The sequence below is a fragment of the Erinaceus europaeus genome, chromosome 14, assembly GCF_950295315.1.
Source record: "Erinaceus europaeus chromosome 14, mEriEur2.1, whole genome shotgun sequence".
Lineage (NCBI taxonomy): Eukaryota > Metazoa > Chordata > Mammalia > Eulipotyphla > Erinaceidae > Erinaceus > Erinaceus europaeus.
In genome coordinates, this window is record NC_080175.1 from 100,870,494 (window position 1) to 100,890,493 (window position 20,000).

The following is a 20,000-nucleotide window of genomic DNA, read 5'->3' on the forward strand; positions in this document are numbered from 1 at the left end:
CACACAGAGTCCACATTTACAGTCCTCTATTTGCATCTAGACTTTTTCCAATAAGTTTGATTTATTTCTGATGGAAAATAAAACAAGCAAGACGCTTGGCTCCTGGTGACGGCTGCTGTGAGAGACGGTCAGGGCTTCTCTTCAGAAAAGCATGAACAGAACAACTGTCTGCTACAAAACTTCTCTTTGAAGTGCTTAACTATGGCCACCGGTCGTTTACCGTCCGGTCCGCTCCCTGCAGTGCTGGCTGGTCCCCCAGCAGAGACCCGCAGACTCTCTCCCTCCTCTCCTTGTTTAGGCCGTGGGGAGACTGTGAGCTCTGCAGCCCAGCCCAGGGGTGGAGGGGACAGTTGTGCGACAGGTATAACAGCCGGGAGACGGGTGAGGGGGGCCTGCTGCCTGACTGTTTGCAAAAGAATAAATGTCTTGCTTCAACTCCTTATTTTTTTGCCTTGACAAGTAATTTTAATTGGACGCCATTCACAAACGCTATACTTGGCTCTGGGCTGGACCCCGGGGACGCAGAAGGTCACAGGAATGCAGACCCGTCTGCCACGAACGCAGCCACAGGCACGGAATGCACGGCACCGCCTTCTCGGCCACCCCACTCCTCCCACTTGGCCGAGACAGGCGGACAGTAGAGAAACTTCCCATGTCCTGTCACAGGCAGAGTTCTCCAGATTTTCTATAAAATTTTCTCAGTGATTGAATGCTGAACAAGATTGTAGGATAAAAGGGGTACAATGCCACACAGTTCCCACCACCAGAGTTCCAGATCCTAACCCCTCTATTGGAAGCTTCCCTATTCTTTATCTTTCTGGGAGTATGGACCAAAAATTCTTTTTTTTTTTTTTACTTAAAAATTAATATTTATTTATTTTCCCCTTTGTTGACCTTGTTTTTAATTGTTTTTGCAGTTATTATTTTTGTTGTTATTGATGTCATCATTGTTATGACAGAGAGAAATGGAGAGAGGAGGGGAAGACAGAGGGGGAGAGAAAGATAGACACCTCTGTCCATTGTTATCAGTCATCTCTATCAGGAACAACACAACAGACCCTTCTGTGGGCCCCCATAGGACCTTGCCCTCAACTTGGACCAACAATGGTAGAGAATGTTCCATCCTCTGAAGGGAGGCTGGACAACACACTCTATGCTACACCTGAGGAAGATGGGTCCTGATATTGGGGCAGCTTGGAATGTTCCTACTCATGACCACAGAGTGTGAGCTCAGATCTGCAGGGATGCAGAGGTCACATAGGCTCCTAAGCTGAATATGAGCCCCAGACCAAATCAAATCGATGGGGTTCACAGTCAACAATATTTATACCCCTTTCCCATATTAGGGAGCTACTCTCTTCCCTGATCCAGATTTCTGGTCCTTTTCCCAGCCATGACATCATCTCCCCAGACAATAACTTGGATCCACCTGCAAATAATATTTCAGGCTCAGGGAAAAAAAACTAACACTAACATAGTCACAGGCCCTTTGGAATATAACTAAAATCTGCCTACTAGCTATCTACAAAATGGAGACCTCCCCAACACTTCATCTGCACTATTCCAGCCTTTAGGTCCATGTCTGTCCAACAATTTGTTTGGCTTTGTATGTTAACTCTCTTTTCAGCCACCAGGTTCCAGATGCCAGCATGATGCCAACCAGACTTCCCTGGACAGACGACCCCACCAGTGTGTCCTGGAGCTCTGCTTCCCCAGAGCCCTGCCCCACTAGGGAAAGAGAAAGACAGGCTGGGAGTGTGGATCCACCTGTCAACACCCATGTTCAGTGGGGAAGCAATTACAAAAGCCAGACCTTCCACCTTCTGCATCCCACAGTGACCCTGGGTCCATGCTCCCAGAGGGATAGAGAATAGGAAAGCTATCAGGGGAGGGGATGGGATATGGAGTTCTGGTGGTGGAGACTGTGTGGAGTTGTATCCCTCCTATCCTATGGTTTTGTCAATTTTTCCTTTTTATAAATAAAGAAAATAAATAATAATAAAAGAAAGACACCTGCAGACCTGCTTCACCACCTGTGAAACAACTTCCCTGCAGGTGGGGAGCCGGGGGCTCGAACTGGGATCCTTATGCCAGTCCTTGTGCTTCACGCCACATGCGCTTAACCTGCTGCGCTACCGCCCGACTCCCTAAAATTTTATTACTATTGACTGTAAACCATTAATCCCCCAATAAAGAAATTAAATTTTATTAGTGATTTAATATTGGTTTACAAGATTTTGTGATGATAGAGGTGTAACTCCACACCGTTCCTATCACTAGAGTTCTGTATCTCCATTCCCTCCATTGGGAACTTCAGTAGTGGGCATATTATCATTTCTATAACTATCTGTATATATATATATTTGCTCTTTTTTTCTATGTGGACCAAAATTCTTTAGGGGGAGCAGAAGGTTGGAGTTCTGGCTTCTGTCATTGCTTCTCCACTGGACATGGGTGTTGGCAGGTGGACCCACACCCCCAGCCTGTGTCTGTCTGTCCCTAGTGGGGCAGGGCTCTGGGGAGGGGAGGCTCCAGGACACATGGGTGAGGGCGTCTGCCCAGGGAGGGCAGGGTGGTGTCATGGCACATGGTGAGGGCGTCTGCCCAGAGAGGGCAGGGTGGTGTCATGGCACATGGTGAGGGCGTCTCCCCAGGGAAGGGCAGGGTGGTGTCATGGCACATGGTGAGGGCATCTGCCCAGGGAGGGCAGGGTGGTGTCATGGCACATGGTGAGGGTGTCTGCTGGGAAGGGCAGGGTGGTGTCGTGGCACATGGTGAGGGCGTCTCCCCAGGCAGGGCAGGGTGGCATCATGGTGGCATCTGCAGCTTGCTGGCTGAGGGGTGGTGTGAGCAGTGGTGTCTCACCCAGTGTAGCGGAAGGAAGGCCTTGCTTCTCCATGCTCCCTGGCTGGCCCACCCTCAGCCCATGACAACAGGACAGACACTGGCTGTGGGCTTCCCCTTCAAGCTGTTCCTGGGACTGCAGAGGGCTCCTGCAGGGGGGGCGCGGGCCCTGCTCTCTGCCACCCTCCCCGGGAACCTGTGGCGGGGGCTGGTGGGAGAGGTGAGGAGCCGGGAGCAAGATCGACTAAATATATCAAATCAGTAGATTTCATCCCCAAGAAGCACTCAGAAGATGGGTGAATATGCTCCCCACCCCAAGCCAGTGTGACTATCTCGGTTGTTCCCATGGAAATTGGACTTTATATTTTAAATATTTATTTATATATTTATTCCCTTTTGTTGCCCTTGTTGTTTTATTGTTGTAGTTATTATTGTCATCATTATTGGATAGGACATAGAGAAGTGTCCTCTCCTCTCCTCTCCCGGATCAACTAGGAATACCAAAGGAGACCACCCGGACCGAAACAAGACAGGACTAGAATGACCACAGGAACCCAGTAAATCACCCGTGAGTACAAACACGCGTGGCTGGTGACAGAGAGGAGAGAGGGGCCTAAGGAGAGATTAAGTGGCTGCTAACAGTTCAACAGTTTATCAGTGGAGACACCACTTCCAGTCTGCTCCACAACAAGGGGACAGCTGAAGGGAGGAAAGGACTCCCCAGAGACTCACCAAGTGCAACTCTGAGTCTCCATTGCTACTACCCTCAGAATCTGGAGCAGCGACAGGGAGGGACACCAGGGGACAGAGATCTAACCGGGAAACTCAGGAGAAGACCTATACCTCTGTGGCATAGCTGAGGGGCTGTGAAAGTCTCTTTGCATAACCACTGGATTATCTCTGCCACACCCTGCCTTATCTCTTGGTCAGGAGTCAGTGATTAAGCTAAGAAGCCTATTGATAGTTTAAAAGCCCTCAGGCTCCCATAGCCTACAGGGAAGGAAAAAAAAAAAGAGGCTTTTAAACCACTGAACTCCAACTCAGGGATTGAAACAACTGTTAATTTCCACCATTGTAAACCCTTTAATTAACTTACTTAGACACAAGTCAATCCAGGCAATAGTGATCAATAATTTGAAAAGTACTGATAAAGGGAACTCATAACATAATATATAAAATGGTTAAAACAACAAGAAAAATATTGGAGAATCGAACCAGGACAAGAGTCCAGGACATAGAGAAGTGGAGGGAGGAGGGGAAGACAGAGGGGGAGAGAAAGACAGACACCTGCAGACCTGCTTCACCGCCTGTGAAGCGACTCCCCTGCAGGTGGGGAGCCGGGGGCTCAAACTGGGATTCTTCTGCTGGTCCTTGCGCTTTGCGCCACGTGCGCTTAACCCACTATGCTACCGCCTGCCTCCCTATAACTTTTTTTTTGTTTTAACTAGTTATTTATTAGGCCATGTATCAAAGAGGCTCCATCCAGTATTTTCCAAGCTACCACACAGGCTGGTAAGATTCACAGATGACCCAGCACGGCAGCGTGTATTCAGGGAAGGGAGCAGTATCTGCGAAAAGGTCTTCTTTTACATGCGAAAGTTCTGCTTCAGATCCGGGCAGTTCTGGAAAGTCCTTTTTTGGTCTCAGAAATTAAGTTTGAAACTACACCTGGCAAAGGTGGGGAGAAGCTTCAAACAGTGACAGTATGCACATCAAGCCTAAATTGTCTATACAACAAACTTGGGGAACTTGGATGTGAGGGGGATCTGGCCGCGACATCTGTCACCCCACTGATGGCCAGGGTTGGCTCAGCTGATCTGGCCGGCTAGGCGGGTGCCCCCCCCCCCATGTGCGTCCCTCCTGAAGCTGCGCTCGGACGAAGAGGACGGCCTTCCCCGAATTGAGACGGACCGGTCTTCGGTCAAGGCTATACGCGTAGCTGCGCTCCCCTGCTAGGACCTCCAAACAAGCTCTCAAGGTCCTATAAATATTTCTAAATGACTGCTGATGTAGCCTGAATGAAAAATCCCTGGGAATCAATGGTCGGGACGGAGGCTGGTCAGACTGCTTCTTTCCTTCCTGAGTTTCTGTCTATCTAATGACTACATGGACAGCTAAGGCTTTTACCCCTTTTTCTCTCAAACTTTCTTTCTTTAACTCACTGCATTTAAAGCTCTGGTCTGAGCACACACACTGCTAGGGCCTCAGCACACAGGCCCTGCACCCTGGCAGCTGAGCTGTCTTCCCAGTCACACCCGATGATCGCTCTATGTCCGGCTGCCCATTTACTTATTATTGGGCAGAGGCAGAGAGAACTTGAGGGGGAGGGGAGCTGGACAGAAGAGAGACAGAGACACCTGCAGCTCTGCTTCCCCACTTGTGAAACTTTCTTCTTGCAGATAGACCAGGGTTTGAACCTGGGTCCTTGAGCACTATAGTGTGTGTGCTTAACCAGCTGCCACTGCCCGGCCCTCACGGCCCATTGCTTATAGAGCCGGTGCCTGTGGTCATAACACATGGCATTTCAGCAGAAGAATGGCCTTCTAGAGTCTGCACTGGTGCCAGCTTCTTAGTTGGGAATGAAGCCATAAGCTCAGATGAATGCAAAACATCCGTAAGTCAAAGGCGCGTGATAACATGTCCATCGAGTGCTACGCTGTTCAGGCAGGAATACGATACTCCCCATAGTCTTCTGAGCAAACCGTAGAGAAGGCGTTTTATGTCCTGTATTTGATGTGTGTGGCAGTATGCTCCCAGACACGAGGCGCGGCAAGGCTAAGTGATCTTGATGGTAGGGCCATTCTTTCCCTCGTGAGACGATTCACGCAGTAGCCAAACTACCAGGCCGGCACCTCTCATAGTAATAAACACCAGTCGCTTGTTTTCTTGTTGCTGGGGTGTCTGAACTTTTGACCACCTCTTCACACAGAGAGACTGAGACACAGAGATAGAAGCAAAGAGGGAGAGACATGCTAGCACTGAGCCTCCCCCAGGGTAGAGGGTCAGCCTTGAACCTGTTTGTCCGTCGCAAGGCATGAAGCCTCCCGTGCAAGCCATCATGTTGGCCCTAAATGTCAGGTTTAAACATTTAAAAACGTTTTGTTTGTTATTACTAGTTTGTTTCAAGATTGTAAGATGACAGTTTAAAACATTTAGCAGCATTTTGTTATTACTAGTTTGTTTCAAGATTGTAAGATGACGGTTTAAAACATTTAACAGCGTTTTGTTATTACTAGTTTGTTTCAAGACTGTAAAATGACAGTGTCTAGTCCACACCCACCAGAGTCCCCTGTCCCCACCTCCACCACCCACCGTCACCACCAGAGTCCTCACAGGCTCAGTTTGCTGGCATCTGTTTTATCTGAATTTCTCTTGCAAGTTCACCTGTGACGGGCATCCGGGCTGCGTCCACGCTCCGGCTGCTGTGAATAACGCAGCTGTGGGCGCAGGGCCGCACGTGGCCCTTCTCGTCAGTGCTGAGTGTCCCCGGGTAAGTGCCTGCGAGTGGTCCCGCTGGGTCAAAAGGTGATTCCACTGTTACAGGTCTCAGGACGGTGCACACCGTCTCCACAGGGGCTGCCCCAGCTGCATTCCCTCCAGCAGGAGCAGAGTCCTTTCTCCACAGCCTCCCCAGCACCTGTCACTTCTGGTTGCGGACGGAAGCCCTGCCCTCAGCTGGGAGATAGCATCAGTGTAGTTTTAATTTACATTTCTCTAACGAGCGAAGTGGAGCATTTCTTCATGTGTTTCTGGGCCATGTGTTAAAATATTTTTTTATTTATTAATATGAAAAGGAAAGAGGAAAGAGACACGGGGGGGAGGCATCACTCTGGCACATGTGCTGCCGGGGATTGAACTCGGGACCTCCTGCTTGAGAGTCCAGTGCTTCATCCCCTGCGCCACCTCCTGGGCCTAGACATTAGGTCTTAGCTGCTCCTTATCTTGAGAAATATAGGTCAGAAGATGCTCTTCAGAAGAACTGGGTAACAAAGGAAGAACAGAGGAAAATCAAAAAGCGTGTGAGTCAGACACAAGGAGAAGCACCCAGAGCGGAAGCAGCGTCACGGCCTAGGCGCTGGCACCCCCTGGGCCGCCCGCAGAGAGCGCCGTCTCTTCAGTGGCGACCGACGGCTCCAGCAGCCTGAAGCGCTCGTTCAGGGCGGGGAGCGCCCGGAGCATGTTGTACATCCTCACGCGAAGCCTCAGCTGGCTGACCGAAGGCCCCCGGAAAGTCATCCTCTCCGTGGACGAAGACAGGGACTTCCACACTTTGGAGGCTTCACGCTGGAAGACTTTGTTTCTGACCGTGTAGAGGATGAAGATTTGCAGTCCCTGGCAGACAGAACAAAGGTTTAATGTGAGGTGGAAACAGTGTCTCCCGCTGGCCCCAGCCTGTTCTCACGGGAACGGCCCAGTCTGTGTTTGCCTTTTTTTTTGTCTCTGAGGATTGAGGCAACATTCTTCTCACATGTAAAATTCTATATATGTGGCCCGGGCGGTGGTGCAGTGGATAAAGCACTGGACTCTCAAGCCTGAGGTCCTGAGTTCCATCCCCGGCAGCACATGTACCAGAGTGATGTCTGGGTCTTTCTCTCTCCTCCTATCTTTCTCACTAATAAATGAATAAAATCTTTTTAAAAAGCATCCTATGAAATGTTAAACAAGAGGAGTAACTGTAACACTGTCTACGCGTTACAGCACAGGGCTGCCAAGAACCTGTCCCAGGGAAGAAAAGGAAAAGCATTTCCCATTGTCTGCTCAGTGAGGAGCGACTTATGTGGTCCAACCCTTTTGAAATTATTCATTTTATTTTATCATTATTTTTTTTGCAATTTTAAAAAAATATTTATTTTCCCTTTTGTTGCCCTTGTTGTTTTTTTATTGTTGTTGTGATGATTATTGTTGTTGTTATTGATGTCGTTGTTGTTGGATAGGACAGAGAGACATGGAGAGAGGAGGGGAAGACAGAGAGGGGGAGAGACAGACAGACACCTGCAGACCTGCTTCACCGCCTGGGAAGCGACTCCCCTGCAGGTGGGGAGCCGGGGGCTCGAACCGGGATCCTCACGCCGGTCCTTGTGCTTTGCGCCACATGCGCTTAACCCGCTGCGCTACTGCCTGGCTTCCCTTGAAATTATTCTATAAACTCCAGTTCAAGAACATAGTAGGCTATTGCTAGTGCCTTCCTTTCTCTTTCTTTAAGAGTTATCTTATTTATTGGATAGAGGCAGCTAGCAATTGAGAGGGAGGAGAAGACAGAGACACCTGCAGCCCTGCCTCACCACTCATGAAGCTTCCCCTGCAGGTGGAAACCAGGGACTTGAACCTGGGTCCTTGTGCACTGTGATGTGTGCGCTTAACCAGGTGCCCCACCACCTGGTCCCCTTTCTGTTACCTTTTTTATCCCCTAAAGATACACTTGCTGATGAGAGAGAGAAGAGAGAGAAACCAGAGTGTCACTCGGCACAAGCCGTACTGGAGATCAAACACAGGACTGTATGCTGGGGGTCTAGGGCCTTAACACCGTGTGAGCTCACAGACCACTCTTCCTCTTTCCTTAAAAGTAAATTTGGGAGTCGGGCGGTAGCGCAGCGGGTTAAGCGCACATGGCGCAAAGTCAAAGGACCGGTGGAAGGATCCCGGTTCGAGCCCCCAGCTCCCCACCTGCAGGGGAGTCGCTTCACAGGTGGTGAAGCAGGTCTGCAGGTGTCTGTCTTTCTTCCCCCCTCTGTCTTCCCCTCCTCACTCCATTTCTCTCTGTCCTATCCAACAACAACGACAACATCATCAACAACAACAATAATAACTACAACAAAACAACAAGGGCAACAAAAGGGATTAAACAAATATTAAAAAAAAGAGCGAAATCCTCGGCCCAAGGCAACAACTACTCTCTGCAGGGCATGCTGCTTGCAGACCAACCCACACGGTACCTGCGTCGTGTTGAAAAGGCAGAAAATGTAGCTAAAGGCCATCCTGGTGCTGCGGTCGTCAATCAGCATCAAGTACGCCAGAAGCCAGGTGATTCCAAAGATCACTGCCGTCGACAGTGTGCTGAGAAGCTTCTTCAGGGACGAAACCCTTTTTGTGCTAGGCAGGACAAAGCAAGCAGGAGAATACGACTCATTCAGGTGAAGTGGCTTCACCGTGAAGCCTGCGGAGAATGCATCTCCCCCCACCCACTACTCAGCAACGCAGGCGAAAAGTAACAGCAGAGAGGCTGCAGGCACACAGCACAAAGATTATCACAAACCGTCACGCCTGGGGCTCCAAAGTTCCAGCTTTCCCCTCCCCGCCCCTTCCCCTTCCCCTTCCCCTCTCTCCCTCCCTCCCTTCCTTCCTCCTGCCTTTCTTTGGATAGAGACTGAGAAGAAATTGAGAGGGAAGGGGGAGACAGAGGGAGAGAGAAAGAGAAACACCTATGGCAATATTTCTTTTTAATTTTTTAATATTTATTTATTTTCCCTTTTGTTGCCCTTGTTGTTTAACATTGTTGTTATTGATGTCGTCATTGTTGAATAGGACGGAGAGAAATGGAGAGAGGAGGGGAAGACAGAGAGGGGGAGAGAAAGACAGACACCTGCAGACCTGCTTCACCACCTGTGAAGCGACTCCCCTGCAGGTGGGGAGCCGGGGGCTTGAACCGGGATCCTCTAGCCGGCCCTTGTGCTTGGCGCCAACCTGTGGCAATATTTCACCTTTCGTGAAGTTTATCCCCTGCAGGTGGGGGTTGGAGGCTTGAACTTGAGTCCTTGCATATGATAATGTTTTCTGGAAAGAGTTAATTTGCAATTATGTGAACAAGACGTCACCTAGGTGGTTCTCCCACATGGCGAGGAAATGTTTGAATGATTGTGATCGTTTTTTTTTTTTTTTTTTTAAATAAATAGTGCCCTTCAATAGGGCCTCTATTCATTCAGGAAAGACAGTACTCCATGTTGGCTGCTCACAGAAGTCACAGGTGTGTTTTGGGTAAATCTGCTGGGGTGAGCAGAGTTGAACCTCAGCCCCATTGGCTGTGTGGTAACTGAGTCATGCTGGGAAGAGGGAATGAGACGGGAGTGTGTGTGCTGCGTAACTTCTATTCTTTGTCCCTCCGACTCAAAGCTCTTTCTGCGTGCCAGGGGTGACACCAGACGTGCACTGGGGGGCGGGCAGACGGTGGTGCGTCTGGTTGGGCACACATGTTCTAACGCGCAAAGAGCTGGGTTCAAGCCCCCAGCCCCCACCTGCAGGGGGAAAGCTTTGCGAGTGGTGAATGACTGTGAAACTTTCCCCCCTGCAGGTGGGGTCCAGGGGCTTGAACCCAGGTCCTTGTGCCCTGCAGTGTGTGCTTAACCAGGTGTGTTACCTCCTGGCTCTTGAGGGAATGTTTTTTTCACGATGGCTTTGGATTTAGTCTTGAGGTGGGTTTACGTAATATGGCAGACACACATTGTAGGGCCGATGTTGGGAGATGAAGGAAACAACGTCCCGAGACACAGTTTAAGAGAACACTTGCCTGCAAACCACACCACTCCTCCTGGTCCCCGGGCCTGACGTAAATAATGGGGGGGGGGGGGGACGGGCGGCCGTGCACCTGGCTAAGTCACATACGGCCAAGGGCAGGGATCTGGGTTTGAGCCCCCAGTCCCCACCTGCAGGGGGAAAGCTTCATGAGTGGTGACGCAGGGCTGCGGGGGTCTGTCTCTCCATCTCTCTCAGTTTCTCTCTGTCCCATCCAGTAAAAAATGAAAAGCAGAAATAATGGTGTTGGAGTGCGTGAGAGATGAACCACGCTTGGTTTCTCCTCCTCTTCCTCCTCCTCCACCTCCTCCCTCTTCTGGTTTTACTTATTACTGAGAAAGACAGGAGGAGAGAGAGAAAGGACCAGGCATCACTCTGGCGCGTGTGCTGCCGGGGACTGAACTCTGGGCCTTGTGTTTGAGAGTCCACTGCCCTATCCACGGTACCACCTCCCGGAGCATGGTGGCCTCGCACTGCTGGGGCGTCTCACCTGGTCAGGTGCTGGTTCTTCTTCCACAGTACCTTGACCGTGATGGTGATGAACACAGCAACATTGCTCAGGAGGATGACGGACACTGGCATGGCGAATGACCACAGAAATGGACTTTTGAGAGTGTTCTTTTCTTCCAAGATTGCCAGCCAGCAGCTGAGGAGAGTACAATGTCAATAAACTAACAATTGTAAGCAAAATGTTTTTAAATCAGTATCTTTATTTATCTATGAATAGAGACAGAGAGAACTTGAGAGGGGACGGAGGGAGAGAGAGAGAGAGAGAGAGAGAGAGAGAGAGAGAGAGAGAGAGAGACTCCTGCAGCCCTGCTCCACCACTCGTGAAGCTTTCTCCCTGCAGGTGGGGACCAGGGGCTTGAACCCGGGTCCTTGTGATGGTGACCTGTGCGCTCAGCCTGGGGCGCCACCACCCGGCCCCTGACATTAGTTTTCTGTTGTTTTCTCCGGGTTAGGTTGTTTTCGCCAGGCTGGCTTTACGGGCGGGTAACAGACGACCAGGGACTCATGGTTGAGCTGTAGGCAGTATCTCTTTATTCATGCAGGACGCAGCACAATCTAAGCCGAGCTAAGCTAAACTAAAGTACCCTAAAACTCACAATGCTGTCTTTATATATACTTGCCAAGTAGGGTGGAAACAGGATGTGACATAGAGAGGGTGGAGAGAAAAGTGACTGGTGAAAATCAGAGTGTGACAAGGAGGGGGTGGAGCAGGCGAGAATCCTATCACTGAACCACCAATGCCCTGGAGGGAGTGCTTTATGTAAATGTAAAAGTGATTTATGTAAATAGACCAAAGCTTTGAATGGGATTAAATCTATCCCTATATAGGCATATGGTTAAGCAGAAGCCAGGGGGAGCTGGCATACTATCCAACAGTTTTCTAAGCTGTTAGTGTTACTGACTCTCACTCAGCTGAAAGTGCTGCTAAGTGCCGATGTCCATTTGTATTCTCCTTATTTGAGAAGACATTTATTGCGTTTATATTTTACTAGTGACTCAGTACTTATTCACAAAATTACAAGGGGCCAGGAGAACACTTCCTCACCGTTCCCACCACCGGAGCTCCGAGTCCGTTTCCTCCACTGGAAGCTACAGCAGCTCTCCCAAGCCTGCAGATGTGGATTCACTGTTCTTTTTTATTTATTTATTTTTCCCTTTTGTTGTCCTTGTTATTTTATTGTTGTAGTTATTATTGTTGTTGTCGTTGTTGGATAGGACAGAGAGAAATGGAGAGAGGAGGAAGACAGAGAGGGGGAGAGAAAGACAGACACCTGCAGACCTGCTTCACCACCTGTGAAGCGACTCCCCTGCAGGTGGGGGGCCGGGGGCTCGAACCGGGATCCTTATGCCGGTCCTTGCGCTTTGCGCCATGTGCGCTTAGCCCGCTGCGCCACTGCCTGGCCCCTCCTTTCCTGCTTTTTAAGCCAATGATAATATAGTTTATCTAACAACATGCCACTCCCTCCCAGAATGTAAAGAGTGGACTCAAATGTTATAGCTGCAAATCATTTCATTATTTTGTGATATTGGCAGTAATTTAAAATCTCAGAGGCCAGGTGGTGGCGCACCTGGTCAGGCACACGCCACAGTGAGTAAGGGCCTATGCTCAAGCCCCTGGTCCCCACCTGCAGGAGAAAAGCTGCAGGTGTCTCTGTCTCTCTCCCTCTCTATCTCCACCTCCCTTCTCAAGTTCTCTCTGCCTCATCTAATAAAAACAAAACCAAATTAAAACACAATTTCAAGTCTCTAGTGAATGGACACTGAAAACTGTAATGTTTAAAAACAGTTGAACGGGTTCCAGCCCCCGGCCCCCCATCTGCAGGGGTGAAGCAGGGCTGCAAGTGTCTCACCCCATCTCTGTCACCCATTGAAACATGTGCTCAACCAGGTGCACCACTGCCCGGCCCTAATTTAGACCATAAGTTTCAATAAACATACTGTCTAGAAACCACATTTTATAAAGACAGATTAAAAGCAAAATTGTCAAATATATATATTTGATACATATGATAAATATATTTATCATATTTATATATGATAAGTGCATATGATAAATATATACGATAATGATTTTATTAGTTTTCCAAGCACTCTTATCTGGATGCAAAGGGTTGGAGACTCACTCAAGCTATAAACCGCAGGCACAGGATCCGCTCCTGTCAGTAAGCTGCAGAACATTTATCTCTGTATGAGAAAGGGAGGAGGAGAGGGGGAGAGCGCAGCGTCACTCTGGCAGAAGCGGCTCCAGGAGTCGGTGCGGGGCCTGGTGCTTGGGACCTCAGAGCTCTGTCACCTGCAGCGCCGCCCAGGCCGGGCTGCTACATCTGCTGTGTTCAGCAAGACGCATTTTATTTTATTTTATTTTATTTTATTTTATTTTATTTTATTTTATTTTATTTTATTTTATTTTATTTTATTTTATTTATTCCCTTTTGTTGCCCTTGTTGTTTTATTGTTGTAGTTATTATTGTTGTTGTCGTTGTTGGATAGGACAGAGAGAAATGGAGTGAGGAGGGGAAGACAGAGAGGAGGAGAGAAAGACACCTGCAGATCTGCTTCACTGCCTGTGAAGCGACTCCCCTGCAGGTGGGGAGCCGGGGTTTGAACCGGGATCCTTATGCCGGTCCTTGTGCTTTGCGCCACCTGTGCTTAACCCGCTGCGCTACAGCCCGACTCCCAGCAAGACGCGTTTTTGGAAATTATTTCAGCAAGATGCACACGTGTAGCCGTGTGCACACAGGATCCACGCTAGCGACTGGTAGCTTGAGAAATGACTACCCCTATCCTCAACTTGAAAAGTTTGAATGCTGGGTGCTGGGCGGTGGCGCATCCGGTTAAGCACACAGGTGGTGCAAACCACAAGGACCGGCGTAAGGATCCTGTAAAGGCGTGAGGATCCCGGTTCGAGTCCCCGGCTCCCCACACCTGCAAAGGAGTTGCCTCACAGGCGGTGAAGCAGGTCTGCAGGTGTCTGTCTTTCTCTCCCCCTCTCTGTCTACACCTCCTCTCTCCATTTCTCTCTGTTCCAACAGCAACGACATCAGTAACAACAACAGCAATGACATCAGTAACAACAACAATCATTTCTCTTTGTTCCAACAACAGTGACATCAATTACAATAAAACAAGGGCAACAAAAGGGAAAATAAATAAATATTAATATATATATATATAAAGAAAATTTTGAATGCTAACATTTTAATAATAAATTTAAGGCCACTGTGTAGAATGCAGATGAACTATGGACTGAAGAAAGCACAGGATCAAAATAGATGTTAAATATGTGTTCGCTTAGAATTTGAAACACCCGCTGAACAGGATGCTGACAAGTGACATGTGGACTCGACAAACTGAGCAGGTAGTTGCGCCAGAGGAACCAACGTTTGTAGAAATACAGACTTACACTTCCTCTTGCCGGTACTTTAACTCCCATTCCTCCTTATGCTGAGCATAAATAATTCCGACTGTCATGGCCACAACCCCAGCCGGGACTCCTGCACGACAGAGGCATAGAATCAATGCTTGAACCGCGGCGGGGCCGCTCTCCAGACCGCGAGCGGGTCATCCCGTCTGAGCCCGGCGAGGCTGTACAGCTCACACGGTGCACACATGGCCTGACAGACATGGTCAGCAGCAGGTAAATGTTCTGTCTTCTCTTTCGTTGAGGACTCTCCACACAATACGATACTGTTGGTGAGTTTTTAGTGACTCACTACATCTCCCACTCTTTTTATTTTATTTAAAAACATTTTTATTATCTTTTTTTTTATTGGATAGAGACAGCCAGAAATCAAGACGAAAGGGGGAGAGAGAGGGTCAGAGAGAGAGAGACGGAGGGAGAGAGAGAGAGGGTCAGAGAGAGAGAGGGAGGGAGAGAGGGTCAGAGAGAGAGAGGGAGGGAGAGAGAGAGGCACCTGCAGCCCTGCTTTACTACTTGTGAAGCTTCCCCCTGCAGGTGGGGACTGGGGGCTTGAACCTGGGTCCCTGTGCACTGTAGCGTGTGCTCTCACCCGGTCCCACCTCCCGCTCTTAGACGGTTTACTTTCTCTTTCACTCGAGTGAATTTAAATCGACATGTCACGAAAACAACTTTCCTGTGTTGCAACCCAAGATTTTGTTCAAAATAGTTTTTTTTTCTGGATAGGACAGAGAGAAATTGAGAGAGGAGGCAAAGACATAGAGGGAGAGAGACAGAGACACCTGCAGACCTGCTTCACCGCTTCTAAAGTGACCCCCTGCAGGTGGGGACGGGGCTGGAACCAGGATCCTTGCAGAGGTCCTTGTGCTTTGTGCTATGTACACTTAGCCCGGTGTGCCACCACCCGGCCTCCTCAAAATAGTTTTTCTTAAAAAGTCTTTCTGGTGGTGCACCTGCTTGAGGGCACGTTACAGGGCTCAAGGACCTGGGTTCACGCCCCTGGTCCCCACCTGCAGGAGGAAAGCTTCACGAGGGGTGAAGCAGGGCTGCAGGTGTCTCTCTGTCTCTCTCCCTCTCTATCTCCCTCTCCCCTCTCAATTTCTCTCTGTTCTGTCAAATAAAAAATATATATTAAAGAAAAAAAGTCCCTCTGTAGAAACCTAATATGGGGAGAAAAATCTGGTTCTATGTGACAACTGTTTACCCTTATAAAGTAATTTGGAGGGGTCGGGCGGTGGCGCAGCGGGTTAAGCGCACGTGGCACAAAGCGCAAGGACCGGCGTCAGGATCCTGGTTCCAACCCTCAGCTCCCCACCTGCAGGGGAGTCGCTTCCCAGGCGGTGAAGCAGGTCTGCAGGTGTCTGTCTTTCTCTCCCCCTCTCTGTCTGCCCCTCCTCTCTCCATGTCTCTCTGTCCTACCCAACAACGAACGACATCAACAATAACAACAATAACCACAACAAGGCTACAACAACAAGGGCAACAAAAGGGGGAAAAAATGGCCTCCAGGAGCGGTGGATTCATGGTGCAGGCCCCGAGCCCAGCAATCACCCAGGAGGAAAAAAAAAATAAATAAAAATAAATAACAAAATAACCTGGATAAGGAAAGGTCACTGTCTTTCTTGAAACATCTTTTCACTGGGGTTGATGGCCAGTGGTGGTCTTTGAGGGAGAAACACAGCTCCTCGCCCTCCCTGGACAGGTGTCTGAGAGACGCCCGCTCCTCCCCCCAGGGTCCACCAGGATCCCATTGTCCTCGCCCTCCCTGGACAGGTGTCTGAGAGACGCCCGCTCCTCCCCCCAGGGTCCACCAGGATCCCATTGTCCTCGCCCTCCCTGGACAGGTGTCTGAGAGACGCCCGCTCCTCCCCCCAGGGCCCACCAGGATCCCATTGTCCTCGCCCTCCCTGGACAGGTGTCTGAGAGACGCCCGCTCCTCCCCCCAGGGCCCACCAGGATCCCATTGTCCTCGCCCTCCCTGGACAGGTGTCTGAGAGACGCCCGCTCCTCCCCCCAGGGTCCACCAGGATCCCATTGTCCTCGCCCTCCCTGGACAGGTGTCTGAGAGACGCCCGCTCCTCCCCCCAGGGTCCACCAGGATCCCATTGTCCTCGCCCTCCCTGGACAGGTGTCTGAGAGACGCCCGCTCCTCCCCCCAGGGTCCACCAGGATCCCATTGTCCTCGCCCTCCCTGGACAGGTGTCTGAGAGACGCCCGCTCCTCCCCCCAGGGCCCACCAGGATCCCATTGTCCTCGCCCTCCCTGGACAGGTGTCTGAGAGACGCCCGCTCCTCCCCCCAGGGCCCACCAGGATCCCATTGTCCTCGCCCTCCCTGGACAGGTGTCTGAGAGACGCCCGCTCCTCCCCCCAGGGCCCACCAGGATCCCATTGTCCTCGCCCTCCCTGGACAGGTGTCTGAGAGACGCCCGCTCCTCCCCCCAGGGCCCACCAGGATCCCATTGTCCTCGCCCTCCCTGGACAGGTGTCTGAGAGACGCCCGCTCCTCCCCCCAGGGTCCACCAGGATCCCATTGTCCTCGCCCTCCCTGGACAGGTGTCTGAGAGACGCCCGCTCCTCCCCCCAGGGCCCACCAGGATCCCATTGTCCTCGCCCTCCCTGGACAGGTGTCTGAGAGACGCCCGCTCCTCCCCCCAGGGCCCACCAGGATCCCATTGTCCTGCTTTCTGCTTTCTGTCTGTCTTTGTTCTTTTCTTCCTTTTTTTTTTTTTTAACATTAAAAACATGCTCCCTTCCTTCCTTTCTCTCATTAGAGCCCTGCTCAGCTCTAGACAATGGTGGTGCGGGGGACTGAACCTGGGACTTAGGAGCCTCCGGCAAGAGAGTCTCTGTGCAGAACCATCATGCCGTCCACCTTCTGTCCGAGTCCCTTGCTTTCCTGTGAGTAGGAAGTAGATTCCTTGTGGTGTAACCCTGGAGCCCAGCAGAGGTGTTACCGGGCCTGACAGCTTAAGGCGCTCTGTGTGGATGGAAGTCTCATCTCGTCCGTCCGTCCGTCCGTCCGTCCGTCCGTCCGTCCGTCGCCCCGGCTCAGAAGTGGGAGACACTCGCCTGCCAGCACTCGGCGGTCACAGCCTCCTCCGCGTCCAGGCTGGTACCATCAGGCCTTCCTAGGGGAGGCTTCAACGGCCCCAAGAAAATCCAGTTCCCCAGAAGCCCACACTTACCCCAGCCCGTCAGAGAGAGGTAGAGGGTGAAGTGTGGAGGGAGAGGCTTCATGGTCCTGAGCAGCAGGAAGTGGAGCTGGGCGGCGCTGAGCCCGGACCAGGTGAAGGTGGCCAGCGCGAAGTAGTGCAGCAGGGCGGCCACGGCGGTGCAGCCGGGATTCGATCTGTCCTTCGTGTCGGCCGGGGGGATCTCGTTTCTCTGCGTGTGGGGGTCACCACCACTGGCCCCCGAGTTCTTGTTGGAGTTTTCGATTCCAAACACGAAGAGGAGGTTGAAGATCAACATTGAGGAGCACAGACTGACCAGCACCCAGGTCACAGAGCTTTTCCTGCCCTTCCTGAAAGTGAGCGCACGCGAAGAAGCAGATAAGCGACCAGCTGTGAACACGGACCCCGCACGAGCATCCGAGGAGACAGACCAGCTCACCAGGGCGGCTGGTGGTGAAGGAGACCTGCTGAGGCCTGACCTGCGCACGGAAAGCACTTCCCTCACTGAGACGGAGGGGACGAGCTGGGACCGCGCAGACCCTCCCCACACAGGAGGGCTTCTCCCGCCTGCCCCGACACGCCGACACACCGACACACCGGCCAGAAGCGGGTCACGAATCCCGGGACCCCAGCAGCCTCCGGGCCGAGAGCGGGCCAGCCACAGCCGACCTCCGGGCTCCTCACTCTGCCGGGAGAGCACCACCTCCCATGGGCCCGATCCCACCGTCTCTGCTCCGACTCCCCTGGCCTGACTGGGTCTCGGATTCTAACATCTGGCGCTAGGCCTGGGAGGGCTGTGGGTCCCGCCTCCCTGCCACCATCCTCACTGCACATGGACCTTCAGAAAGCCTTGCTCCCTCTCCTCATGTCTGCAAAGAAATGAGTTAGAGCCAATAAGCTGACACGCTGAGGAGATGCTACCAACAGTTCCTTCCTCCCTTCCTTCCTCCTGTGACCGGGATGAGTGGTTTTCCTTCAGGTGCTTGTACAGCTGTGACACAGTTCTCTCTGCAAGTGTCTGAGGCACTGTGCTCAGAGAATATAACATCAGGGCAGCTGTTTCTCAGGTGAGAAGCGCCTGCTTACCTGGTGACAATCTGAAAGGCAACCGTGAGAGCCAGGCCGGTGATGGAGAGCGCACACCCAGCCGTGGACAATCTGTCCAGCGGTTCTGGGTATTTATAGTCCTTCAGGAAACTCTGGAAAACAGGGTTCGTGTTTTAAAATGACCAGTTCTGAGACATTATGTTAGTCAAAATAACCAGAGAACCAGCAGACAGATCTTTGAATATGGGATGATTTCACTCATGTGCAGAACTTAAGAAACAGGAACAGTGGAGGGCCGGGTGGTAGGGCACCTGGTTGAGCGCACATGTTACAATGTGCAAGGACCCGGGTTTGAGCCCCCGGTCCCCACCTGCGAGGGAAAATCTTCACGAGTGGTGAAGCAGGGCTGTGGGTGTCTCTCTGTCTCTCTCCCTTTCTATCTCCCCTTCCCTCTCAACTTATGGCTGTCTCTATCCAATAAATAAATAAAGATGTATAAAAATAGAGAACAGGAGGGGAGACAGAAGGTCTCGGGTACAGGGGAGCACACATCTGGCTTACTTTGTCAGCGTCTCACCGGCAGGCAGCAGCACCCTGTCTGAGACATTGGTGGGTGCACACTGCCAGCCTCTGCATGAGGGAGCCAGCTCACACCTCCTCCCTGAGGTGCAGGGCCACCAGGCAGGTGACCAGCCACCCCGGCCTTCCCAGAACTGAGGAGGACATTCTGGGGACCTGGGTCTCTTTGTGCTGAAATCCAAAAATTTGGGGCAGAGCAGGAGGAGAGCTGTTATCCTACCTGCAGAACCCAGCCAGAAACTTCCTCCTGAGAAGAGGTGCCAGTCTCTTCCCTTCCTTTCTCTCTATTTCCCGTCATGCCTTGACTGGCCTGGGAGGTCTTTCCCTGGCTGGAGCCCCACCAGCCCAGCATTAAGGGTCTTTCCCTGTGGAGTATGAGGTGGTGGGAGGCTGGTAATCACCACCACCAACAACAAGAAGAACAGGGAGGCTTCCAACGGAGGGTTGGACAGGGAACTCTGGTGGTGGGAGCTGTGTGGAGCTGCACCCTGTGATCTGACATCACCAGTAAAAAAGACAAGAATCTGCTCCTGCTGGCAGCGCAAACAATCCTCTCTGCACCCAGAAGCAAAGCCACCTGTCCAGCTGCTGTGATGACACTGGGGACGTGTCCCTGTTTGACGGGCCAGCGCCACTGAGCGGCCGTCTCCCGAGGACGGACGGCTGGGTCTGCCGCAGGACAGACGTGCTTCCTGCACCAGAGCCTCAGCGAGTCCTGTCTGGCCTGAGACTCTGATGGCGACCTCTGTCAGTACTGGAATTGTGAAGAGCAAATTCCTCTATGGAAAATAGCTCTGGGGGCTGGGCAGCGGGCGCCCGGCTAAGCGCACATAGTACTAAGTGCAGGGACGATGCAAGAAACTGGGTTCGAACCCCCGGCTCCCCACCTGCAGGGGGGAGGCTTCACAATCAAGGAAGGGCT

General features: G+C 51.4%; 1 protein-coding gene across 1 annotated transcript in view; it reads right to left on the reverse strand.

The window, feature by feature from the left end:
- Positions 1-6,196: 6,196 nt before the first annotated feature.
- ADGRG7 (adhesion G protein-coupled receptor G7) overlaps positions 6,197-20,000 on the reverse strand; it is a 44,224-nt gene continuing 30,420 nt past the window's right edge. Inside the window, exons 11-16 of the mRNA XM_060172211.1 lie at positions 18,539-18,651; positions 17,465-17,802; positions 14,264-14,354; positions 10,841-10,996; positions 8,778-8,934; positions 6,197-7,176 (exon numbers count right to left, since the gene is read on the reverse strand). Coding sequence (XP_060028194.1) covers positions 6,913-7,176; positions 8,778-8,934; positions 10,841-10,996; positions 14,264-14,354; positions 17,465-17,802; positions 18,539-18,651 — 1,119 coding nt within the window. The 3' untranslated portion in view covers positions 6,197-6,912. The remainder of the gene's footprint in view (positions 7,177-8,777; positions 8,935-10,840; positions 10,997-14,263; positions 14,355-17,464; positions 17,803-18,538; positions 18,652-20,000) is intronic.